Below are 25,346 nucleotides of genomic sequence, written 5' to 3'. Positions count from 1 at the left end.
CTAAGGAATACATATCACAATATTTAGTTTCCCCCCTGGTTGTGAAGGTAGACCTGGTGTGTGCTGGGATCCTCGTTAGGATGTTGTCTTTCACGTTGAAAGAATCTTCTTAGAATCAACCACAAAAACGAATTTGTAATTTTACATCTATCTATTTTCAATCTATTCAAGATGATCATGATTTAGAAATTATCCAAATGTGTTGCACACCTCACTCATTTATTTGCCTGGATTATATTTCCCACAGTGTATTAGCTTCAGTTTGTCCATTAGGTGATTACTTCACAGCTAAAAATTATTAGTTTAAACGTACCATTACCACATTCAACCGCCATCAACCATCACAGCTTTATAGAAGATAAAATTCACAGGCATTACATTTACAAAAACAGATACAAAACATGTAACTATACTGTCTGTACATGTCTTTCAGTTTGTTGAAAGGTTTGTGACACAGATGTGTGTGTAAAATGTGTTAGTGTAAATATCTCATTGAGGATTTTGTTTCAGGACATACTGGTTTGGGCATGCTTGCTGTCTGGGTGTGGATATGTACTCTAGAGTCACGTTGTCCAAAGAGAGAGGATTCGGATTGTTATACCTAAATATTATAATTATTCATCAACTGAAACTGCTGAAACTGAGAATGTGTGCTTGTGTGCACATGCTTGCATGCGCTCCTGTGTTTGTGTGTGTGTGTGTGTGTGTGTGTGTGTGTGTGTGTGTGTGTGTATGCATGAGCGTTTGTGTGTGTGTGTGTGTGTGTGTGTGTGTGTGTGTGTGTGTGTGTGTGTGTGTGTGTGTGTGTGTATAAGCGTTTGTGTGTGCGTGTGTGTGTTAGTAGTCACACACACGGCCACCATGACTTGTGGGTATCTTTGTCTTTGTATGTGGATGTTTGCAAAGTAGTTTAAGGTGAGTTTGAATTGCAAAGCAGCCGTGGCTTAGAGAAACAGAGCCAGGATCTCAGGTCCAAAACTCTTTCAGGAATATGCAGGTGGGACAGTGAAGCTGGAGGGAGCCGGGAGTGAGTAAAACGGAAAAGGAACTTTATTAGTCAGCAGTGGATTGCATCACATCACATCACATCACACAGTTCCAGGATTTAACAAACATAATGTTTATTCTCTCCTTTCCTGTCTTCTTCCTCTCTTTGTCCTTTCAGCTCCAGCGTTTTGCATAAGCTCGTCGCCTGTCTCTCCGTCTGCTTCGGGGACAGTTCCTGAGAGCCAGCGCCATGGGTGAACTAGAGGAAATGAGAAAAGAGGCAGAAAACATTAAAGATCAGATCACTGTAGGTGTATACATGTGTACCCATTCATATTCATTCTTTTCATGAAAACATTTGACTTTTATTGGAAAAACATTATCCTTGAGATGAATGCAGACGGGAGTACTGAGTGTTTGACCTGTGTGTTTGTGTGTGTGTTCCTGTGTGTGTGTGTGTTTGTGCTTGGCGCCCCCCAGGAGGTCCGTAAGGGCTTTCAGGACACCTCCCTGCAGGAGGCCACAGCGTCGGTCACCGTGGTGAACCGGGTCCAGCTGAAGACCAGGAAGACTCTCAGGGGTCACCTGGCCAAGATCTACGCCATGCACTGGGGCACAGAGTCCACGTAAACACCCTTTGTATATATACAGTAGTCTTTTTTATAGGCTGTGTATATAGAAACAAATAGCCAACACTCAACTACTGGATTAGGTTATAAAGGTCCCCTGTTTTAGCTACTGCTGCTATAATGAAAGGGAATATGAAACAACAAAAATATGCTTATATTTAAATACAGCCAGCCAGTGTAACCAGGACTTAGTTTGAATTGGTGCATTGGATTGACACTACTTTTCATTGGATACTTGATTCTGATTAAATAGCCAGGATGTCTCGTATACATTGCTCCAATGTCTCCCTCAATGTGTGTTCAAACGCTGTATGTTTGTTTGTCTTATTTTTATTCAGCCATTCTTTATTTATTTTCATTCTTTCTTTTTTTTCGACCAGGTTGTGTGTGAGTGCTTCCCAGGATGGTAAACTCATCGTGTGGGACACCATTACCACCAACAAGGTAATCAGGCCTAGTTTCTACTGAAGGCTTAGGTTACCTAACTTCCGATGCAACACCAACAAACCCTACCCTCTACGTTTTGCATGTAGAGTGTGTGTGAGACTCAGAGACCATTAGGGAGGACTTAAGGTGTGATCCACTGTGACTCTTCAGGTGAGCGCCATCCCTCTGAAGTCTTCATGGGTCATGACCTGTGCCTACGCACCCTCTGGGAACATGGTGGCCTGTGGCGGTCTGGACAACATGTGCTCCATCTACAACCTCAAGGGCAAGGACGGCAACGTCAAGGTCATGCGCGAGCTGGCTGCCCACACCGGTACGAGCGCCCATCCCAAGGAGTCGTTTTAATCGTACTGTTGTTGTTGTTGTTGTTGTGGTTTTTGATGAATGGTAAATGGTCCTCATTTATATAGCGCTTTTATCCAAAGCGCTTTACAGTGTTGACTGACATTCACCCATTCATGCACACATTCACACACCGACGGCGGAGTCAATCACGCAGGGCGACAGCCAGCGCGTCAGGAGCAGTTAGGGTGAGGCATCTTGCTCAGGGACACCTCGACACTCAGCTAAGAGGAGCCGGGGATCGAACCAGCAACCTTGCGGTTACCAGCCAACCCACTCTACCTCCTGAGATAATGCCTCCGCCGTGACAGATACATATGCAAAGCACCACAGCAATTCCAAAGTTGGGTACATTCTAACCATGAAGCTCCTCTTTGGGTCTCCAGGTTATCTGTCCTGCTGCCGTTTCCTCAGCGACAGCGAGATCATCACCAGCTCAGGGGACTGCACTTGGTAAGCGATGGATTCGACGGCTGCCACACTGTAGATCTGATCATCCTAAGTGTTACTTCAGGAGCAGTTAGACCCACGTCCGTGATCTCCACTAACGTCCCCCTCCTCCCCTTCTCCCCGGTGGTCTGTCTAGCGTGCTGTGGGACATTGAGACCGGCACGGAGAAGACGACGTTCGCCGGTCACCTGGGCGACGCCATGTCTCTGGCCGTGTCCCCGGACTTCAAACAGTTCATCTCCGGCGCGTGCGACTACACCGCCAAGCTGTGGGACATCCGGGACGGCCTGTGCAGGCAGACCTTCTCCGGCCACGAGAGCGACATCAACTCCATCGGGGTGAGGACGTAGAAACGCAGACGTAGAAAGTGTTCAGTGGAAACCAGTGTTCAGCGGAGTGCAGTGCAGTGGCTCCCAACCAGTGTGCCGGTTCTCACCTAATATAAATGGGATGGGAGTTGGACACTATACTGGGAACAGTGCATGCAGTTGGCTCAATGCACGCCCCCACCGTCCCTGGTGGGGATGTGTTCCCTCAAACTTCTGGAAAACATGAAGTTGTCCCCCCCAATATCAATTATATATAAATATATACGTACATAAACAGTATGTTTATGTGCATACACGATTTGCACACTGTACCTCTAGGCCTATTTTCTGATTGAAATGGTGCTGCATTTGTGGATATGTTTCTCTGTAAAATAGGTAAATATGTACAGTACATATTATTGATGTCCCTCCAGAAAGTACTCCTGTCTGTACCCATGTCTGTAGTTCCCCATTAGGGAGTAACGAGATCTGCCGCCGAGACTAAACTCTCCGACATGTCGTCCCCCTCCCCTTGTAGTTCTTCCCCAACGGGAACGCTGTGATCACGGGGTCGGACGACGGCACCAGTAAGCTGTACGACATCCGGGCGGACCAGGAGCTCATCACCTACCAGGACTCCAGCATCATGTGCGGGGTCACCTCCCTCGCCCCGTCCCGGTCCGGGCGCCTGCTGCTGGCTGGCTACGACGACTTCAACGTCAACATCTGGGACACCCTGAAGGCGGAGAGAGTGGGTGAGTGAACCACGGGGAGGCCGGAGGACGCAGAGGAGAGAGAGGGATGGAAGCATCTGTATCACACAGAAAACGTATGCATGTAGTAGCTAGTCCATATAACAAAATATAGAGGGATGGTTCTTTATCCATTAACGCCTTCATTTCCCTTTGGGGATGAATAAAGTACCTAGACATCGATATTTTGTTGTATTGACTAGCTATTAAAGCATTGCTCCTTCCTTATCATAATGTTTTAAACAGTTTGTTTAAAGTATATACAATCCTGGTGTTGATGCAATGATGTTTCACATTTGTTCAACGGGAAAACCCTTTCAAGACGGCTGGAATTCTATTATTTCTCAACAATAACACACAATACATGTAAATGTTATGTTAAACAGTAAATTATATTTGAATCCTGCTTTTCTCAGGCGTGTTGGCGGGTCACGACAACAGAGTGAGCTGCATCGGAGTGTCCACAGATGGGATGGCATGTTGCACAGGCTCATGGGACAACTTCCTCAAGATATGGAACTGACAACCTCGTACCCAGCAACAGAAACCCAGCAAAAAAATAGGGGCGTCTGACCACAACCTGCCATGAAGTCAAAAACAGCAGACGCGCACACACAAGGGGGAAGAATTGGTGATCTAGGGAGGGATATGGGCTGAGGACGTAAACATAACACATTTAGCATTAGAGAAAGAAAGATGATATTTACTGTGCCAAGTCCTATCAGATGTTTGAGAAGGGTTCGAGTAGAGGGAAGGAGTTTATGCTCTTGAATAACTTTTGGTCTGTCCCACTTTTGGTTTCTGTCAAGTTATAGGCTTGGAGGTGGGGTGGGGTGGGGTGGGTGGGTAGTGCTGGGGATCTAATCAATAGTGGTATATACTCAAGATTCAAATTGATTACCATATGCACATTTCTTGCTGTCATTGGAAGGACCACCTATCACCAGTTGCCAAATGGAAAAAGTAGTAATTGAGTGAGATAGACACATGATACATGTCCCAGTACGACATATGTAGGCCATGCAGGGTATAAGCATAGATTATATCATCCAATAAGTTAAAATAACAAATCATTTTTGAGCAGTTGCGTTTTTGTCTCAAACTGTTTTTGAGTACGGTAGTTATTTCCTTGAGTCTGGTTCCTTATCCTATATTTTTTCTTTCCATTTTCGAAATACCCTCATAGAATGGATTTGTAGAGAGTACGTCTACATGTGTCCATGAGTCGTTTTTGTATGTGTGCGTGTTTGATAGACGATGTTTACTTGAGGGTGTGATGTTTTTTGCCCTATTCCGCCACTAGCTAGTCATGAGAAGTGCTTTGAGTCAGCCGTCGGATTCAGATGGGATTAGCCAATGAAAACGCATGCCTCGCTGAGCACTTACAAAAGAAAAATGACCCGTCTTTTTAGATTTGTCAGAGGACATGGGGTGTACCAGTGTGTGTGCGTGCGTATGATAATGGCTACAATATGCAAATGAACATCATAATCTGTATGCTTTCGTTTTCCTTTTAAAACCCTCCAGACTTTACATAACTGCATTGGTTTCCATAGAGCACCAGGTCTCACTAGGATTCGGACTGCCTTTCGTCCACACTGGATACATGCTGTGCTTGGCAATGCCATAGTACCTTTCTGAATAATTTCTAATAAATGTGGAATTCTGCATCAGAGGAGTCTGTAATTATTTCACACGACACATAAAAAGCCAACTAGGGGTTTTAAAAGCAGTAACACTAGTTCATAGCAACAACTTATGCTAATCCAAACCAGTTCCAGGATTATATAAGCGTTTAGTTTGCACTAGCTCAAACACCAAGCCTGAAGCACTAAAGAAAACAAACATGTGTTTGGGACTATAGCAATTAACCATACATACAAGTTTGTTCAGCATTTCATTTCTGTGACAGCGATAAGTGTTTAAAATCGTGTAACGGTGTATGACTGAAAAAAGGCACAAAAATAAAAGCAGATACATTTATTTACAAAAAGGATGCAAAACATGGACTGGTCTGATAGGTAAAGCAGAGGTTGAAAAAAGAAAAACAATAAACAACTTTGACAGTGAACATTTAAAAGACTGTTTTTACAATATAAAAAGCTTTGGAGGAGTCTTCCTCATCATCATCATCATCGGTTCTCCTGATCCAGAGCTACGGTCAGGACCCGTCGCTCAACCTGACCGGGCCTCTGTCTTTCTGGCGTGGACGCCTTCAGCTTCATCTGAAATGAGTTACAAAGACAGGTTAACAAAGACCGGCTGGAATTAAACCACTGAATCAGGGTAAGACTCAATCGCCAACTCACAGATTTATCACTTTATTTTATTGCAGAAAGTGTATCAATGTACCAACCTGAGACGGTTTGTCCCGGGGAGAGTTGTTCTTAAGCATCTGCAATGGAGATCGACCCTCAGAAAGTCCATTGGCTGAAATGACGAGGGGGGGGGGGGTTAGGGGAGTGAAAAATAATGAGTTACATTGTGCAGTTTACACTCCTCCCTTACTCCAAAAAAAAAAAAAAGACCCTTTTCCACAACCGAGTTAACGCCAGAGGTATGGGTAATGATTACTGCTATTCAAGCCAGAGTCCGTCAACTGCCTAGAATTTGGGGAGGAGACACAGGCCCCTCCCACATGGTTTAAAAAAAATAATAACTCTAAATGTCCTCAACTGACATTGGGATCCCTGAGCAAGAACTAAGCTCTAAACAAACAAAACAAAACATTACATTTTAGACAAGTCTGTACATCACATCAGGAACAACCCAGATGCAATTTGTCATGGTAATCAATTACACAAAATCAAAAAGGGGAAAGAGGACAACTCTTTTATACACACACCTCTCTGCTTCGTTTTGGTGGACTTGCCCTTGTTCTCGTTGTTGACGTGGTTGACGTTGTTCACAGTCACGCGGACCGCCAGGGGCGAGGAGCCCCCCTTTGACGCCCTCACTCCCCGGGCTCTGAGGCCCGCCGTGCCGAAGCCCTTCCCCAACCACTGGGGCTTGAACACCACCTGACTGGGGCTCCTCGGGTCAAAGGTGGGGCACTGGATGCCGGTGGACGGCCGCGGCTGCTCGCGGCTCGGGGCCGGCCCCGACGCCACCGGCAGTGAGAGGGTAGCGGCGGCGCACTGTGGCGCGTCCGTCGACGGTCGCTCTCCCGTGGGCGCCTGCACCGCCTCCTCTGGTCGCTCTGGGGACGTCGGCGCGACAGGGGCGTCGTCGTCGTCGGCGCAAGCCGCCACTTCGAGGCAGGGTGTGGTTTCGGCGTCGATGGTAACGGCCGGGACCACGGTGGAGTGGTCGCACTCCTCTCCGGCGGGTGCGACGTGGACCTGGACCTCGGTGAAGATCTGGGCCGGCAAGGCTCCCTCGTGGCACGTGATCAGACTCATGCTCAGCCTCTTGTGAAGGGGAGACTCCTTGGCCTCCTCCGCCTCCTCCACACTCAGGTCCTCCGTGTTCATGCGGGCCTTCTCCTCGGCCGTCTCCAGGATGACGAAGGGGCTGGAGGAACCCACACAGTCGATGGGCAGCACTGGGGTGGTGAGGAGAGTGGCATGCTCGGCCATGGAGGTCAAGCTTTTGGAGGGCTGGCGAGAGAGGAGAGGTTCGCTGGAGCTCTGTTCGTTACCCACAACAGCCTCTCCTTCCATGACAACCTCCTCCTCTTCTTCTTCCTCCTCCTCCATGTTGAGGCAGGGAGGAAGGAAATTCCCCTGGTGGACTTGGTCTGAGACCTCACTCTGGAAAAGCATGCCCAGGCGACGCGCAAAGGAGCCGACGGTTTCTGCAAAGAATAAATGTTTGAATGAGGTTTCCCCATGATATTAACAAATGTTTAAATCGTGAACTCAAGGCATGTGCTTAAATTTGTAGTTACCTCTCATACCATCTCTAGCAGGAGTGCGGACAACGCCAACAGTAGGTGACCTGGGGTCGAACGACTGCTGTGGACACTCATTGTTTTCCTCGATAGATGTTTTGGAAAAAGGCCCAGTCACCTAAAAAGTAATTAAAAACGTATTTTATATGCTTCGACCAATTCAAAAAAACCATTATCATTGCATTTACGTTGTCTGTCGTAAACACTTCGCCTCATCCAGTCAGATAGCAGGCAGTTACGAATCGGGCCATCGGGGTGTCGTTACCTGGATAGGTGTGCGGTCGATGCGTGTGGACGGGGACCGAGGATCCATGACCTCGCTATGTCTGAGCGTTTTGATGCATCTGTGGGCTTCTGGTTCGGGTTTGGGCGTTGAAGCGACCGATAATTTACTTTCGCTGGATCCCATTATGCCTATTTGACGATTCTTGCTGTAATGGGCAAGTTACAAATGTAAACTTAGTGTTCCTTGCAAGTTATGCACACTGAAATAACATTACCGTGTCTTTAACGAAAACAAGTTTTATTGTTCGCTGTTAGCATGCTAGCCAACAAATAGTGTGCTTTGTATTCGTTAATGAAAGTAACTAAACGTTGTTTTAACCTTAACGTTAATTGTGCAGTATTAACCAACAATGTTTCAGTAAAGCAGCATAACTAAAATCAATACTTTCCAAATAAATTACACGAAACTGCTTGCTTACCTTAGCCGAGATACAGTCCTATGAGCAGATGAAATACAAAGTGAGTACACTGTTCCGGTGATGTGCTTTAAAACTTTAAATCGAGGTACGCGTGCTTGCTATTTTTCAAACCAACCAGTCAGCTTCCCAGGAAACCGTCTCCTCAACACGGATTGGCCGAGAGCACCACAACGCAAGTAGTGGTGTAGAAGTGGGCGGGGCGTCCAAATGATAACATATTTGAAATCAACTGCCACATATGACATGACAGTAAAAGAAGGCAGTCGGGCAATCGTCAACAAATATCAACAATAAAGGGGCAACAATAATGCATAAACTAACAATTTAGTGCAAGGTAAGTATAACATAGGGGAGAAATTTAGACAAACAAAACATGAAATCTAAGCTTTATTGCTGCATATTAAACATTACAGTCATGGTAAATCGTTTCAAAATCAATAATAGTGCAATACTTATGATACAATACACAATGTGGCATTAAGCAATTATTTTACCAGAAGCAAAATTGCTTTACAAGAGCATTGAGAAAGAGGCAAATTACATGTTTTCAAATGGGAGCACCACCCACCCACACATGCGCATTTACTACAATGATCATCTTGATGGTTTGTCTCTTCCTTGTTTTTCCTTCATTAAAAAAAAAAAAAAAAAAAAGATTCCAGTCCTTCCAAACAACACGTGCCTGTTACTGTGTGTTCACACCGCACTTTGTCCCATTTCGCCTATTCGCGCGAATAGGCGAATGTTGCCGCGCGACAAATCATAATCTGTCGCTGTGCATTTTTGTGTGCATTCGCGGGGCGAATTATTCGCGGGGCGAATTTTTTTTTTGCCTGACAACGGTCATTCATGCCATTCTCATCAACCATGGCCGAGATGTGTGTCTGTACCTGTTGTGGAAGAGGGAGAGCCCGTCGTTTATGGGTTAATAATATAATCCGGAGGCGCACACCGCTTTGTGCCGTGATATTATATATATCGTATATATTATATGATATAGATATTTATATATTATATGTAGATATAGAGCGGGAGTCGCAAACGGCAACAATCACTTTCTCCTCCAAGCTGCGGTTCACTGAACGGTTGAACGGTGATTGGCTGTTTTACGTTACTTCACCCAGGGAGTGAACTGATTGGCTGTTACGTGACGTCACCCAGGGAGTGAACGCTGATTGGCTGTTTTACGTTACTTCACCCACGTTACCCACAGGGAGTGAACGCTGATTGGCTGTTTCAACGCGAATGCCGCGAAGAAGTTGAAATATTTTAACTTTATTCGCGGGGCGAATTATTCGCGGCGCGAATCCACGTGAACGCGCTCGCCGTTCACGAGGAAAAATTTCGCGCTGTCAATCAAATCTTGTCGCGCGTATCGGCGAAAAAAAAATTCGCCCGATTCGCGTCTCCACGTTCACTTAACATTGAAACGTGTCGCGGGGCGAAGTGCGGTGTGAACACAACATTAGACCAACTCACTGAGCTTTTAAAAATCCCCTTTCATTTGATGTTGGGAGGATCTCAGCAATGCAGTACCATACAGATATATACGGATGGGTAGAGATAACTTAATTTAGCAGTCACCAAGAACACACACGCGCACACACACACACACACACACACAAACAAACAGGCACACACATTCTTTACATTTTTTTAGACCAATTGATAATGTATGGGCATTCAGTTTTATGAATGAAATATATTTCCGATCAGTGTAACTGGGGGGGGATGAAGAAGCGTCTCCTGTGGAAATACACAACATGGTTTGTGAAAATAAAAATGAAAAGGCCCAGAGAGTCTCAGCTGCTGGTTGCAAGCCTCGATGGCGGTCGAGAACAAATACAATACTGGAGGTTCTGCCTAAGGTCCTATCGCGTCACCGTGTGTCGTTCTCAAGTCTCTGGGAGGCGGTGGACACACCTTATGCAAGTACTCCGTCTTCACCTTCGCCTCCACCTGTTGTTGACGTATGGACACCACCCCTCCTCATCCTTCACCGCCAGCAACGCCACACCGCCTCCCTCCTCCCTCCTCCTCCGTCTCCGTCACTCTTCGTCCACCACCTCCGCATGACATCGCTCTCCGTACAAAATACACTCGCACTCTATAAGCCCGATCCCGATCCCCCCGCCCGCCCCCCCTCCCCCGCCCCGCCCCGCCCCGGCCCGGCCTCATTCCGGGCCCCCGCCCTCCCCCTCCTGCTGGCAGAAGTGGGCCAGCAGCGTGTCCAAGTCCCTGTTGTCTGCGGCCGAGTACAGCCCGCTCTCCCCCATCATGCTCAGCGCCATGCGCAGCGTGGACCAGATGTTGTCCGACATCACGCTGGCCGCCGAGCCCACGGGCCGCGGCGCGGCGCCCGCCCCCGCCCCCGCCGCCGCCGACGACGACGCCGCCTGCCGCTGGAGGGACAGGGCCTCCAGGAAGTGCTCAACCGCCTCCCTGTGGAGGACGATGGAAGTGTCGGAGGTCAGGTTATGTTTGTGTGTCAAATAATGCCAAATATTAAAAAGGTGACTTATTGTACCACCAGGTGTGAGTGTGATAAGCCGTTACAAGCCTCTTCTGTCATCACAAGCGGGCGTGTCCACCTAGATGTGTGACGGATAGATTAGGAACGTTTGCCACCGTCCACTGGGTACGCTGGTAGACTTATCTATCCGTCACACATCTGGGTGGACACGCCCACTTGCGATGTCAGAAGAGGCAGATTTTCTAAACGGCTCGTAACGGCTAATCACACTCACACCTGGTGGCATGATATGTCACCTTTAAATAATGTCATGTTTTCTTATGTTTAATAGTTCCCGGCATTGAACGCGCGTCGTCCAGCTCACCTGTGTGCGCCTAAGTTGACGCAGCTGATGCCCAGGTTGTAGCGGCTGCGGATGAACCCGGGCTGCAGCTCCAGGGCCGTCCTGTAGGCTGCCACGGCCTCCTCTGAGCGGCTGCTGTTGGCCAGCGTGGCGCCCAGCTTGTTCCAGAGCAGGTAGTCCTGGAGCACCAGAGGCGTCAGACAGAGGAGAAGTCAGACAGTTTGTTTGAGAAGGCAGGGAGCTAGATTAGAGGATCAGGGTCTAGGGACGGGGCAACGGGCCCCATCTGAAAGGTAATTGGGCCACATTTGAAATGTTAAATCAATCAAACGCTTCTACCCTTCTCTTCATCGATAATGGGTTTTGTCATGATCGGATACCGTGCGTAATCGGACAGAATTTAGCCCTCCGTCTCCACGGAGACCGGCCACTGTTTGATTTCATAGATGTTTTCCTTTATTACAGGAAAAATGATTAGCCTATGATATAGCATATTATAATAGGAATGGATCCACACATCGTAGTCGTCATATATATGTCTCACAGCCTTTTATTGTGAAAAGTTACTTTGTTCATAAATGTGGTTGATTATCTATCGGAGGTGCTGCCCCTCGCCTTTTGAGACCCTGGGGTCCGAAATTAACCTGTCAACAATGTGGTCTCTTTACGTACCGGAGAGGAAGAATCTAGGGCCAAGCCGCTACCGGCCAATTGTTTTAATATGCAACCCCGGTTGTCTAATGTATCCACCGTGAGCTAATCGCAGGTGTTTATTTTGGACCCTGGGTGTGAACGTGTTTATAGATCAATGAATCCTAATCTGTGATAGGCTCTGACCTGGGGCGTGACGGAGAGGGCGGCAGTGAAGCAGTCCACCGCCTTGTCGTACTCCCCACTCAGGTTGAAGAGGACCCCCAGGCCACACTGCAGCTGGGGGTCCACCCGCGCCGGGTCGGCGTTAGCGGCTCGGAGGAACATGGTCTGGACCTCCGTGAACAGGGACCTGGGAGAAGGACCACAGGCACCGGTTAGTATGCCTTTTGGTGGCGGCTTTTATCAGTTACATACTATTGAGTTAGCACAATATATTGATATACTATTAGTTATTGAGCCCAGGCAATTAACGTGTCATAAACGGGAAGGTAGGTGAAGGAGCATCTTGTTATGAATGCATATGGGTAGACTGCAGGAACAACATGTGGGTTCCAACCCACAACCTTTGTCAAACACCGTAACCACCCCTTTATCCAAAGCGTCTCACAATACCAAGAATGCCATCCTTCTTAGCATGTGGGCATCTAACCCCCCCTTCCATGGCTTCCATGTTTGATTTCCCACCATGGAAATCAAACCCTCCACCATGCCCTCGACCAGTTGATGCGTGTTGGTGTTGGTTTTGCATTGTCCATCAAATGGTTTGGTTGGCAGGTGTGGGCCATTGAGTACAAAGTGCAAAGACTGGATCCATCCCAGTGGTACTCACTCAGGCAGCAGGGAGCCGAACCTCTCCCTCCGCATCTCCTGCTCCTGGGCCCTGTCCCCCTCCTCGCTCTGCTCCTGCACAGAGCGGTACTTTGGGTTGTGTCTCAGCCAATCACGGAGGCTCTCACAGGCCTGCCTGTGCAGCGACTCGTTGGTGAAGCTGACGGCCAGAGCCATGAGAGCGGTCAGGTTGTCGTTCTTCAGCTCTATGCATCTGGCGGAGGAGAGGATAGAAAGAGAGAAGGAACATAGCACAGGTTAACACAATCATGTTTCCTACAGAGTGTAATCCATGGATAATACTTGAAAGAAATCAGACAGGACACATTTTGTATAATAATATTAATGAACAGTAAGTTCCTCTCAGTTAGTGAAGAATTCCAGGATTAAAAATATGAATACAATACTTTTGAAACAGCATGAACCAACTTCTTTGAATTAAGTAAATAAAAAATATATATAACCAGAACAAATTTTATGTTGTTGTCATTCTGACTCCATACCTGCGGAGGGCGCTGATGGCCGCAAATTCTTGCTCGTTCTCAGCCTGACAGGTTCCCAGATATTGCCAAGCCTGAAGCAGACAATTACACTTGAACATTGTACTTCCCTCAAATTAAATCACATGACATACTATAAGTGGTTAAATTAAATTAAATTCATTTCTCATTTCACTTGATTATTTAATCAATAATCCAGATTGTATTAGGCAGTCATAAAGTAAATAGTCCTACAGCACCATCTAGAGTCTCACCAGCTGGTTCTCTGGTTCCTTCTGCACGGCGCTTTCAAACAAGCGCACGGCCCCAGGGATGTCCCCCGCCTCCATCCTCTTCAGCCCCTCTGATAGGGGGTCCTGGTGGCTGAGGTAGGGGTTGTCCTCCTCAAACTGGTAACCCTAGAACAGCCAAGTGAAGGCAACGTTGAGACATCCTCTCCAAGGCAACAAGTGTTCTAGAGACATTGTCGCCAGTCATACCATGTGTTGGATGTCAAACTGGGATGAAAGTAGAACATCAACAACTCATGTTGATCTAAATATCCCAAAACAGTGGTTCTAGAAGACATTTAAAACAATACACAGTGAGTGGTACTGACTGGGTGAAGGTGTCCTACCTTGTCGTAGCTGGTGCTGAGGAGCTGGTCGAAGTCAGACAGCCAGGGGTGGCTCTCTGCGTCCCTCTTCGCCATCTCCTCCCACTCCTGCTGCAGTTTCTCCCAGAAGTCAACGTCGCTCTGATGGGACAACCCCAAACCAGTCCATAAGTCGACTGGGTCTCACTATTCATTTTAAATTTTAACCTTTGTTACAATGTCTGCTTCTTCATGCCCCATTTCATCAGACAGGATTCGGTGTATACTTCTGAATTCTGCATAATTCAGTCTTGTTTTATCTTATATTACTGACCTAAATTTGCCACAATATCTGTTTACAGTCACAGATATTTGAGATGATAATCTCTTGGGTGTTCCCCATATAGCATCCGGCACTGCCATGCTTTACAATCAATTAACTACAGCACCGCCCCCAAAACTGCTAAGTAGACACAGTGCGAAATCTAAAACTACTACTCAGTTACAAAGTGCCTCATTTCTCAATCTTGAAGCCACGGATGCCATGAAAATCAATACAGCTTTCCCATTAGAGTTTGTGTTTTTCCCCCCTGTTCTCGAGTCTCCTCTTACCTCTACCGCAGCTTTAGCCTGCTGGAAATCCGGCCCCGACGTAGCAAACTCATCTACCCAGGCCTCAGCCGACACCTAAGACGGGACAGAGAGAGATAGCGAAGGTTGGCTGGAGCCCCTCTTTCACTTGATATTTTGAACTGTATTTCAGCAAACGACCTCACAGTGTAATGAGAGAGCAAATAGATAGGAAGTGGCTGGAATGAAAGGGAAGAAGAAGGAGAAGAAGAAGAAGAATAAAGAAAAACAAGCAAAATAGAAAGCAGATGAAATGAACACCGTTGGTCCAACATCTGTGGTGAAGTACGAAGGCCAGTTACAGTTACACTCACAGTTCCTGTAGCTTATCTTTAAGATGGTTACCCAATCAGCAGCACAATTCAATGCCGAATGCCTTTTCTATACGTTTATTTGTATTAAAAATACAAAACTCCCAAACAGGTCACGACAACATGACCGTAGCTGCAGCTGAAGAAGTAAACATCCTCTGGATATCACAAGGCCACCGCAACCACTGGTTGCAAGGCCGCCCTGCATGGCATCGCCACGACCGCCGTCGGCCCTACCTGCCTCACGACCTTGGCCCAGTGCTGGGCCTCTTTAGCCTTAGCTTTCTCAGTCTTCTCACTCCACTCCGGGGTCTCCATGGGAAGACTGCCTCCCCCATTCTTCAAGAACTACGATGGCGGTAAGGAGCAGCGAGGATAGCGGGCAGGCAGGGGAGGTTATAAGGAAGGGTTGTTTGGAAAAGGGCAGGAGTGGTTTTGGTTTAGGAGCGGATGATAGGCGGTTGTTGTTGTTGTTGTTGTTAATTGAGGGAATGGTAAGCGCAAGGGGGCAAACAAGGCGGGTCAACAAGGAGGGGGAAGAGTAGATGTGACAGTTCAAAAGAGAAGCTTTTAGCTTGAAGTCTTTTTTCTCTTCTTGAATAAAAATACTGAATTTTTTGTCAATCCGATCCTTAAAATCGTATGCAGAACTGATATGGGTCCAACTACACGGGAATGTTGAGAAAGGTAATAGTGTATGTTGAAATGTATAAAAAAAAAAAAAAAGAATGTCAAAAGGCATGTTGCGAACCAGGTGTATCCTATATTATCCTATAATGAAGACGTTTCCACGCGTGGAATCATGTGTGTGTGTGTGTGTGTGTGTACCTGTAACTGTGTGTTTGCATTGAGTGATTTTCAAATTACAAAGAAGAGAAAAACAGCTGCTGCTTCGGAGTTACGTTTTTGCGGATAACATGACACTCTTACGTCCAGCGCGGAGTCGTTGACTCACAGGGCGATGGTTGCAAGAAAAGTGAGAGCAGGAAATAGGCCTTGCTTGGGTGCATCCCCCAGTGGAACCCATCCCGCCCGCGCTCAGGGGGACTGGGGCCGTACCTGGTTGAGGTTGGAGGCCCAGTGCTGAGCCTCCTTGGCCTGAGCTTTATCTGTGTGCTGTTTGTCTGCTTTGTTCTCCACAGTCACACTGCCCTCGCCAATCTGCCTAATGAATCGCAGGAACTACACAACGACAACAACGGAAACAGACAAACAACCCACATCAGAATGGTCGACCGTTTCCCAGTGCCAAAGGTTTGTTCTTCTGAGACACCACTACTGGTTTTTACAATGCGTGCTCCGGCCTTGTTTAATCCACATTTTACCAAACCGGAGGCCTGCCAGAGGATATATCTCAGAAGGGAAAACGGTACAAAAAGCACAGAGATTTCCGGACCTGGTTACGACAAACAAAGTAAGGATTATGGAGACGGTTATGTAAAATAACAAATGACACGTGAGAGTAAAAAGTAAACAATGGTGTGGATCTAGGTACACAGAGAGCCCACAGCTTACCTCTGTGTTCTGCAGCTTGGGGTCGTCAACCTTTGAGACGAGCTCATTGGCTGTTTGCTTCAGCTCGTCTCCTGGTTGGTACTCTTTCGCCCTATCAGATAGAAAAGGGGTAAATGGTCAAACTGACATTTTCATTCTTTGTTCGGTACACTCCTTTTTAACTGATGTCAACGTATGCATGGTTGACATAAAGAAAATGTAAATTTAGCTTCAAGAATCAAATGTTGTGTATTGACTGATATTTCTGAAAAAGGTCTTCGGGGATAGCCTGAATATTATCCAACAGAGGCATCAATCAATTGCGTCATAGGCTCAAAAATGTATTCTCTATCCCTGAAAGCATCAACTCCCTGACACCACTCTCAGGGTCAAATCTTTCATGCGACATCCTCGTCATATCTCTCTGCTTTTACCTAAAATGTGCCGAGTGCTTTAACAAAGCACTCTGCACATTGCCTGAAAAGAGCCGGCCCTGCTAGGGAAATTATTATTTCCTTGTAAAACTCTTTTGTTGATCTGTCCGTCCGGCTGACAGACTGACCAATCCGAGTCTGCCGTTTTCATAGGAGGCGGGTTTTGGATGATGATGCAAAAGAGACGTCAACTCTGCTCATTTAATTATTGCCTGATGAGCCTTATCTTTCAAACAAATGCACACGTAACATTTTAAAACATGTCACAAAGCATTTGAATCCGCCCCAGATACAATTCATATAGCTCTATTAAACAATTCAACTAGCTTATGTGCTGCAGCTGTTAATGGCGCCAGACAACGACGCTGGTATCAGATGAGGGTGATCATGGACGTGGACAGTGGCCCTACACACGGTTTGGTACATAGGACAATTCAACAGGTGTTTTGCATGTTTTTTGGTTGGGTGGATTGGAGAATAAATGTAAAAAGGGCACTGTTGCAGAAGTGTCAGCGTCGGCTCGTATAAGACTGGACTGTCGAATCAATGCAGCCATAGCATCCGTTTTAGCAGAAATATATTATAACAGCAACTAAACATAGACATAAATGCGCACTGTTTGATGTTCCTCAGATGGAGAGACGTGGGCCGTCTTCGTCGTTCTTCCGACCATATTCTGAAAACGCTGTGTTGATGAGCTGAGTGAATGGCTGCATTGTCTGTCAAGGCCAGACATCAAGTCAACTGCTTACCACAGAAGCCCAGACTCTCTAGAGAAATGGCTGAAAAGACCTCATAACAAGCACGTGTAGAGGCAGGCTGCTCTGCACCCATAATGCAGCCCACACTACAGTACTGTATCTGAACCTGAACCTCCACGCTGCTCTCCTCACCACGCATGGTCCTTGTCTCCAAGGTCTCCCAGCCACAGCTTCTCCTCCGACTGCTCCAGGTACTCCTCCGCCCAGCGCCCGGGATCTGCAGTTACAAGACAGACTGTAGGTCACGTCTCGCCGTGCATCCAAAACACACGCTCAAAGAAAGGCTGGTCAGCGTGGCTTTGAGATATGTGTGTACAAATTCCTGAGAACTCTTTGGACCCAAAGTCCAGTAGCATGAAATCAGTGCCACTATTTTTAGAGCACTCGTGCCCTAGTCTGATGTGTATCTGCCCCACCGCCCCGGACCGCCAGCTGTACTCATTCATGGAGACATGTGCGCGCATTCCCAGGTGGGAATACCATCAGGGAATTACAGAAAAGGGACGTTTTTGGGGGCAAAAGGAAACGCACAAGATGGAAAGGTAGAAATATGAAACAGAACTAATAGTGAAATCAACACAAGGCTACCTGCGGCTTCTGCGATGAACTCTCTGGTCCAGTCAGCGTCCGACGCGTCACCGAGCACGGCCATCCCTGAGGCCGCGGAGGCGGAGTCACCGCCTGACAGGAACTCGGACGCCCAGTCACCAGACAGGGCCAACGCTGCTACCCCAGGAGCTGTCAGGGTAACACATGAGGACAGCCACGTTGAACTCACACTACTAACACGGTGGGGGCAGACCAGTACAGGACAAGCTCCTTGTATCAAGTTTTGATTGACTAGATTGACTTTGAAATGGGAAAACGACCACTTGTTTCCACCATAGAAGACTAATCACACATTAGGTCTATGATCACACCTGAAGAGACATGGACTCAATCCATGTTGTTCCTTTATACTCACTCGCTAAAACAATGAACTGAATCTCAAATACAAATTGCCAAATAAAGCGTAGTCTTTTAGCAACAAGGATTAACAGGGAGCTTGCACACTTTACTTAGAAGCCAAAATTAAATGGCAGGAATAATGGGTATTAGGGAGAAGGGCTTAAAAAACTGAACTGGGGCCGGTTCGGCAAAGTCAGACGAGGGCTCGGATAAAGAAGCCATCAGCATTACCTCTCTGTGGAGCCTGACGGTAGCTCTGCTGGTCTATCTGCTGCATCTCCTCCAGCAACTGGCCCATGTCGAAGGTCTGGGGAGGCCTTGGTGGGGCCTGCATGAACTCATTCACCAGCTGGAGGAAAAAATAAAAACAACTTTTCATTGTGACATGATTTGCTGGGGGATAAATTGGTGACTGTCAATACATTAGGGTGGCTTAATTAATCTGAACAGCATGAGGGCCAGTCCTCATCAATGAAGTAAAGGGACTCCAGTGCACTGACCTCTTCTTCAGTGGCGATTTCGATGGGTGTTGGGGGAATCTAAAAGACGAGGAGGAGAAGATCATTATAGTGTTAACAGTGGTTGATGCATGGACGGACATCTGCCCCATCACTGTTATTAATGTTTTGGTCGAGCAACCTACATGAACAGACAACATTCACATCTACATAGTTAAATGGATATACATTTCTTTAAGATGCTTTTATAGATGCATGGTCTCTACTGTATACATGTTACCAGGGAGTCTCTTCTGGTCCTTCTTCCATGGTTATGCACGATGGTTACCCAAGGTTACTATGGGAAACTAATGGATTTGATTATGTCCATTTCCCAATTACCTAATTTACCTTACTGGTTTGTAAACTTCTATACATGGCAATGAGTTATCAAGTAAGATCATGTCTGAAGGTCTTTAAGTAAGATTTAAATGTATCATCTTAAAGCAAGAGAGCTATTGTCAAGCCCTGTTGAGAAGGTTGCAGCACGTAAAATGACATGAATTCATTCCTGGGCATAGAGTCGGAGTGTGAGGGGCAGGCAAAAGCAGTGTAGAGCACACATGTCATATCACAACCCTCAATGGCCTTCAATCAGCCCGATACATTGACTGATCCACTGAAGGTGGCCCTGGCGTGGGTCTTTAAATTCACAACCATAAATAAAGGCCAACAAGGCTACCTCAACTACAGTACCAACAATGTACATGCTGTCTGCCTTTCCAAAAGGTAGCAAGCAATAACAATGGGCAAAAAAATAAAAGTGGATATATAATGAATATCGACAATTTCAAGACAGATGGGAAACTGAATTCACAGAATAATTATTCTAACAAAAGCCAATGTGTCTTGTTTGGCAAGAGTCAGCGGCAGTTTTCAAAGAGTATAACCTTCGCAAGCTTCATAATAGCGGAGGACATAGCAAGAGCTGTTTTTCACAGAGGGAGAGTTTATCAATGATGCCATTGAAACAGTACGTGATGTTTGAGTGCCCTGACAAAAAGCAGGCGTTTGTGAATATCAGCCTTTCCCAAATAACCGTGGGTAGTCAGATGTTTGACCTGGCCTTGCAGATCCAGCTGAAACCTAAAGCCAAAGCATTTATTTCCTATTTGTTGGCTGGAGATGAAAGTACGGACAGAACGGACACTGCCCTGCCTTTCCTATTCATCCGGGGGGTGGATGCTCAGCTTTCCGTCACTGAGGAACTTTTGGATGGTGTGGAGTGGTGCATAAACAAAACGTAACTGCAGTGGAATAAAAGTGTGGGTCTGACGACGGATGGTGCATCTCCACTGTGCGGGGAGGTCCGTGGTTTGGTCGGTTCGGTTCGAGAGAAGATGGGAAAACACGGGAGAAAACGTGACTACCCTACCACTGTATCGACCACCAGGAAGCCCTCTGTGGAAAGGTGTTGGCTATGGGACATGTCATAACAGTGAGCAAAAACTGTCAACTAGTTGAGTCGGGGGAGAGTGTTGCAAGGATTTTATGAAACCCACATTGAGATTGATCGTTTCATGGAAATCAAACCTCCCCGAGCTTGAGGACGGAAAGTGGCTGAGCGACCTGGTGTTTAGGTGTGATGTAACGGAGCACCGCAATGCCCAGAATATAAAACTGCAGGGTCGAAAGCAGCTGATCACTGAAATGTGAGACTCAGTCAAGGCATCTCAAATGAAACCGCGTCTCTGGGAGGGCCAGATGCGGCAAGGAAACTTGTCTCACTTTCCTACTTGCGAGTCGGTCAGTGACAAAATCACCATGCCATTCTGTCCAACGTTTATGCTGACCAACTGAACACACTCAAAGCGGAACCAGCAGGAGATTTGCTGATTTTGAACCGCAGAAATTCAATCTAGATCTCCATTCACAAATCCATTTTCAATTGATGTTGACACTGCACCTGAGCACTTGCAGTAGGAACTCATTGAATTGCAATGTAACCGTCCTCTGTACCCAGTACCGGTCAGTTGGAGCTGCTGAGTTTGCACCTCTCGTTCCTGAATCAATGCAACAGCTTGGCCTTCATGCTGCCCGCATCCTGTCTATGTCCTGCGAACAGGTGTCCTCCGTTACGAAACTGAACATCCCACAGATCCCGCCTCACACACCAGCACCTGGTCTCTGAATTGAAAGAAGCCATAGCAAAGGACATTACGCCTAGAGTGGACAAGATCATCTCTAAGAAAAAGGTGCAGAGTGGCTGGTCAGAGTTTTGCTTAGGTTGGCCGTTATAGGCCCTATTGTTGAGCCCTTTCAAGTTACCAAAGTAAGCCATGCAATTTGAGAAACATCTTGTTGAATTGACTATTTTGATTATTTAAACAGTTTTGATGAAAACCATGACCTTATTTGTTGTTCTGTAAAAGACAAAAGTACTGTGATCCAAATGTGTTTTGTTTAACTGTGTCATATCATTTTATACAAAAACATTGTTCAGCACTTGATAAACACTGTTTTTCTTTATTATTCGTCTGGTGCACTGTTGGTGTGAAGCTGACTCTGTTCAAAGCGTACTGTTCACCTATGTACACTGCACATCTGTGGTTGAAATATAAAAAAGACAGCCTTCAGAGACTGCAAGTGGCATACAATGACGCTTTGAGGATACTTTTAAAAAGGCCCAGATGGACTAGTGCGAGTTTGTGAGCCGTTTGTGAGTGCTGGAGTGAACACACTGCAAGCGGTTCTGAGAAATGTAATGTACAGGTTCATCTGCTGGTTAAATGATTCTGAGAATCAAAATGTTGTGGCAATGGTGAGCATTATGTACAGTGACACACGCTGCACGTCTCAGTTTTGGGGGCACTGATATAAGTGTCTTTTTAAAATGAGTCATTACTACTTTTTCATTGTGTGTTATTTAATCCTTTTGTACTGTGTGTCTTGATTTTATTTTAACCTTGAGTCTGAAATAAAAGCTTATCTATCTATCTATTTAATCAGTTTTGGTAGGGTGTTTCAGGGTAGTTACCCTCAAACATGGAAAAACTACAGTAATTGAACCGTGCATGCATGCATATTTTTTAAATTTAATAGTTACTATTATAATTAGGGTTAGGGTTAGGGTAGTAACTTATAATTCTTTAATCAAAATATAATCACTGTAATTAATGTCTGGCCCCTGATTGTATTCACAACCCTCAACATGGTTAGTTTAGTTTGTTTGAATTTGACAACCCTGGTGTAGGGCAAGAAAATGAATGGTCAAGACAATTCAGCCTTTAGCAATGAGATTAAAACAGCTATTTAATTGAACATATAAAACTCTTCAGTTCAATATTAAAAGGAAGGAGGCTCAACAGTGTATTTAAAGCGTGCTATATATATTCATGTATTCCCAAGTCCTAGCAGTCAGGTTGTGAATGTGAGCACAGCTTACTGTCGGTGTCGACCGGTGCCTCCATGCAGCCCCTTCCTGGGTCATGTGACTGGTCAACTTCATCAGGGGATTGGCTCCCCCGCATTCCGGCTCCACCAGCTCCCGCATCGCCATGGCAACACAAGGATGAGGCAAACCCAATCAGTTCCACCTATAAGGTAAGGGAACAAAATGTATTCTTGTCACTGTTTTTGCTTTGATACCACTCCTTTGACATCCCCAAAATAGTCTCTATTTTACGAATATCACTATTACTAATAATATTACTACTATTACTATTCTATTTTACAGAAACAATAATTCACCAATACATGCATAAGGATGCGGGACAGAATGCAAAGTAAACATAAACAAAGTGTAATTTAAACCTATAAATTCCGTCTACTATGAAACTATGTTCAGCAGATACATAAATCTAAGGAAACTTTTTTTAACCAATTTAAAAAGGATGAATGCCAGAAAACAAAGTTGCATAATAAATGTATAAAATCATTATTTTGTGGACAGCTTTGACTGGCCATTGGAGTTGTAATCTCTGGAGAATCTGTGAACTCAACAACATTGAAGCTCCATCTGTCATGTTGCCCTCAAACACTGTCTTTAGTCAAGGTAGTACGTAGACACACACTAACGTCTACAAATAACCAACACAAATATTTGCACTAAAGTATGATTTATTTTTTTAAGTAGGCATACAGTAGTCCTGCGTACAAACAAATACAAATATTTAAATACACATGCATTGACAGAATGTTTGGGTTTAAGATACCTCCTTGACTCACTTGTAATCCATAGTATTGTTTTGATACAATATTCTCTGTAGTAACCTACCCCTGAAATACCGACCTTTGAGCCTATACATCTACACGAGGCCCACCGGGTAGCCGTGGGCAAAATGTTATGCACTGTCGGTTATTCAACTGATCTAACCGGCCAATCAGACTACAATGAGAATTTGTACATAATGGACCATGACATCAGTTGTCCAATGTCCTCGGTATCCACTTTCTGGTACGAGCCGAAGTTAAACCAACTTTAACATACAGCAAGGTGCCTGCATTGTCCCAGACATGCACCTCGATCACTTAGCCATAGATTTAGGGCTTATTTTTTTCAGACAACCAGACAGCTGCTGTATGATTACAATAAGAGGATTATATAGATATGAATACACACAGTACCACAGATGGGCCGATTACCACATTGACACCTGTTTACATTCGACTCCACACAATGTAATTCACCTAAATCGAATTCCTATTGTACAGTACAAATCGGAATATCAAGCGTGCAGCTGTGTTTCAAGGTGTACACTCTGCACGCATGAAGCATGGCCAAGCATGTCAATAATGTAAAATAAAAACTGGACGAGCAAATTATGAGCCGTTTTTGACATACATTTGGCATGCGAACAGCACACCTGATGTGCGATCGCTCGGGTCTGCTTTGTTTATACACATAGCACACAGCAGAAGAGGCTTCACCTCTCCTTGCTAGCGGTGGATGCATGCCATCGTATGTCTCGTAGCCCCGTTAGCTTACGTGCTTCTTGTGCTAGTCAGGTGGAGAGACAATAGTAAACAAGACGAAAGACAAATCAAACAGCGAATACCTATTGAGATACGTCCGGACCAATGTGGACCAGCTAGCCAGTGGATCTAGTTATGAGCCGTTTCCCAAAGCAATGCACATTAAAAGCACACATCGACGTGTAGCGTGTTGATCTCCCCACTTACAGCTGATCCGACTAGTCCTCTCGTCCTTCGTCTTTGTCTTGCCTTTTCTCTGTCTTCAACGCCGAAAAGTTGACAGATCCAACGCTCCGACGTCCAAGAAACACTTCAGACTTCCTGTGTGTTGATGCCGTCTCTATTTACCTCCGTCCTTCATGGCCCAAGCAGCCCGACTCAGCTCTTCCTGCTCGGAGTGTGTCCCGTACAATGGCTTCATTCTCCAACAGCGTTACGCAGCGGCGGGGCGTCGCGCGGGACGACCACTGGCGCGAGCAGCGCAACAGATCTGCGCAAAAATGTCTGGTCCTCGTACGCTCATTTTTGTAGTCAGGTAATTACTATTTTATAACAATGTAACAAGGTGATACACTATATATGTATACATTGGTAAAGACTACAACGTCCATCACCGTTGACCTCTAAGAGCACCAGCACCAGCAGCAGATGGCTTACTGCCTATTTCCAATATCAAGATTTTTTAGTTTCCTTTTTTGTAGCATTATTGAAGACCTGCTATTCACCAGTTCTAAGTTTTTAAAATAAACACTCCTCATAACGACTTCATATAGATTTTTATTATGAATTTTGTAATGTTTGCTGACAGTTTTAATAACAATCAGTCATCATAATCCATGTTTTCTTGTATCAATAATGATGTTCCATTAGTAACATAGTAATAATATAAGTTATTAATGCAATGTTTATCCATTCTTAACAGTACACTTATAAACGACAGGCTTCATTTACCGACAGGTTTAGCACTGCACACTGATATGCTACACAGACAGACAGCTAGAGAGACACAGAGGGGGTGTGAAGATGAGGAGGAGGAGGAGGAGGAAGAGGAGGAGAGGAAATTAAGGGATAAGGTGGAATGATAGGAAAAGCACAGTTGTACATTCATCAAACCAAAGTTATATCATGTCATGAGTTGGAAGCGGGGGGTGGGGGGTAGTGTAGAAAAGATAGGAGAGAGAGGAGGGAAGAGAGACGTAAACATATTGTGTGGATGAGTGACCATGACAGAAGTAAAAGAGAGTGAAGTACTTTTGCTATCACAACGATGTGCCCTTCTTTTTCTGAGATTCAGATATTGACAGATTTGGGAATTACAACAATATAACACACAAATTATATTATAGACACTCATCAAGCCAGGAATTCTTATCCTTATTTCTGCCGTCAATATTATCATCAGCTTCACCTCGGTTTTCTGAAGCTGTGCGTGCATCAAAGATGGACCAATTCTCTTGCTTGTCATAAACCATTA

The 25,346-nt window shown here is 45.6% G+C and overlaps 3 protein-coding genes across 6 annotated transcripts; 1 reads left to right on the top strand and 2 right to left on the bottom strand.

The window, feature by feature from the left end:
* Positions 1 to 1,237: 1,237 nt before the first annotated feature.
* Positions 1,238 to 4,438, top strand: gnb3a (guanine nucleotide binding protein (G protein), beta polypeptide 3a; the record flags this gene model as incomplete). Its single annotated transcript, XM_084471255.1, has 8 exons — positions 1,238 to 1,294; positions 1,468 to 1,613; positions 1,997 to 2,060; positions 2,214 to 2,376; positions 2,792 to 2,858; positions 2,992 to 3,193; positions 3,702 to 3,918; positions 4,332 to 4,438. 8 exons carry the CDS (start codon positions 1,238 to 1,240, stop codon positions 4,436 to 4,438), a joined length of 1,023 nt encoding a protein of 340 aa, XP_084327381.1.
* A 1,442-nt stretch (positions 4,439 to 5,880) lies between these two features.
* Positions 5,881 to 8,633, bottom strand: cdca3 (cell division cycle associated 3). 2 transcript variants are annotated; one of them, XM_084471138.1, is made up of 6 exons: positions 8,512 to 8,633; positions 8,073 to 8,238; positions 7,805 to 7,925; positions 6,761 to 7,711; positions 6,272 to 6,345; positions 5,881 to 6,140 (listed from the first exon to the last, which is right to left on the bottom strand). In XM_084471138.1, the coding sequence occupies exons 2-6, from the start codon at positions 8,214 to 8,216 to the stop codon at positions 6,048 to 6,050; spliced, it is 1,383 nt and encodes a 460-aa protein (XP_084327264.1). In that variant the 5' UTR covers positions 8,217 to 8,238; positions 8,512 to 8,633; the 3' UTR covers positions 5,881 to 6,047. The 2 variants fall into 2 exon arrangements, with proteins under 2 accessions (XP_084327264.1, XP_084327265.1); XM_084471139.1 differs by having other exon boundaries at positions 7,814 to 7,925.
* Positions 8,634 to 8,897: 264 nt separating this feature from the next.
* pex5 (peroxisomal biogenesis factor 5) lies at positions 8,898 to 24,272 on the bottom strand. Of its 3 annotated transcripts, XM_084472295.1 has the most exons (17): positions 24,080 to 24,272; positions 22,344 to 22,494; positions 18,962 to 19,000; positions 18,693 to 18,810; positions 18,102 to 18,251; positions 17,646 to 17,730; positions 16,340 to 16,430; positions 15,884 to 16,006; positions 15,062 to 15,172; positions 14,496 to 14,570; positions 13,926 to 14,045; positions 13,564 to 13,707; positions 13,313 to 13,383; positions 12,811 to 13,023; positions 12,165 to 12,330; positions 11,349 to 11,506; positions 8,898 to 10,953 (listed from the first exon to the last, which is right to left on the bottom strand). In XM_084472295.1, the coding sequence occupies exons 2-17, from the start codon at positions 22,455 to 22,457 to the stop codon at positions 10,686 to 10,688; spliced, it is 2,046 nt and encodes a 681-aa protein (XP_084328421.1). In that variant the 5' UTR covers positions 22,458 to 22,494; positions 24,080 to 24,272; the 3' UTR covers positions 8,898 to 10,685. The 3 variants fall into 3 exon arrangements, with proteins under 3 accessions (XP_084328421.1, XP_084328422.1, XP_084328423.1); XM_084472296.1 differs by lacking the exon at positions 15,062 to 15,172; XM_084472297.1 differs by lacking the exons at positions 15,062 to 15,172; positions 15,884 to 16,006.
* Between the last annotated feature and the right edge of the window lie 1,074 nt (positions 24,273 to 25,346).

This window comes from Micromesistius poutassou (genome assembly GCF_964030765.1).
Source record: "Micromesistius poutassou genome assembly, chromosome: 8".
Taxonomy (NCBI): domain Eukaryota; kingdom Metazoa; phylum Chordata; class Actinopteri; order Gadiformes; family Gadidae; genus Micromesistius; species Micromesistius poutassou.
This window is presented reverse-complemented; position numbering and strand designations above follow the sequence as displayed.

Coding starts and splice junctions, on each gene's coding strand:
- cdca3 (XM_084471138.1), bottom strand. CDS start 8,216: ATGGGATCCAGCGAAAGTAAATTATCGGTCGCTTCAACGCCCAAACCC. Junction 7,712..7,804: donor TGCTAGAGATGGTATGAGAG/GTAACTACAAAT, acceptor TATTCTTTGCAG/AAACCGTCGGCTCCTTTGCG. Junction 6,141..6,271: donor CCCGGGACAAACCGTCTCAG/GTTGGTACATTG, acceptor AACTCATTTCAG/ATGAAGCTGAAGGCGTCCAC.
- pex5 (XM_084472295.1), bottom strand. CDS start 22,457: ATGGCGATGCGGGAGCTGGTGGAGCCGGAATGCGGGGGAGCCAATCCC. Junction 19,001..22,343: donor GGCACCGGTCGACACCGACA/GTAAGCTGTGCT, acceptor CTCGTCTTTTAG/ATTCCCCCAACACCCATCGA. Junction 11,507..12,164: donor CCCTCTCCGTCACGCCCCAG/GTCAGAGCCTAT, acceptor CTGGTGCTCCAG/GACTACCTGCTCTGGAACAA.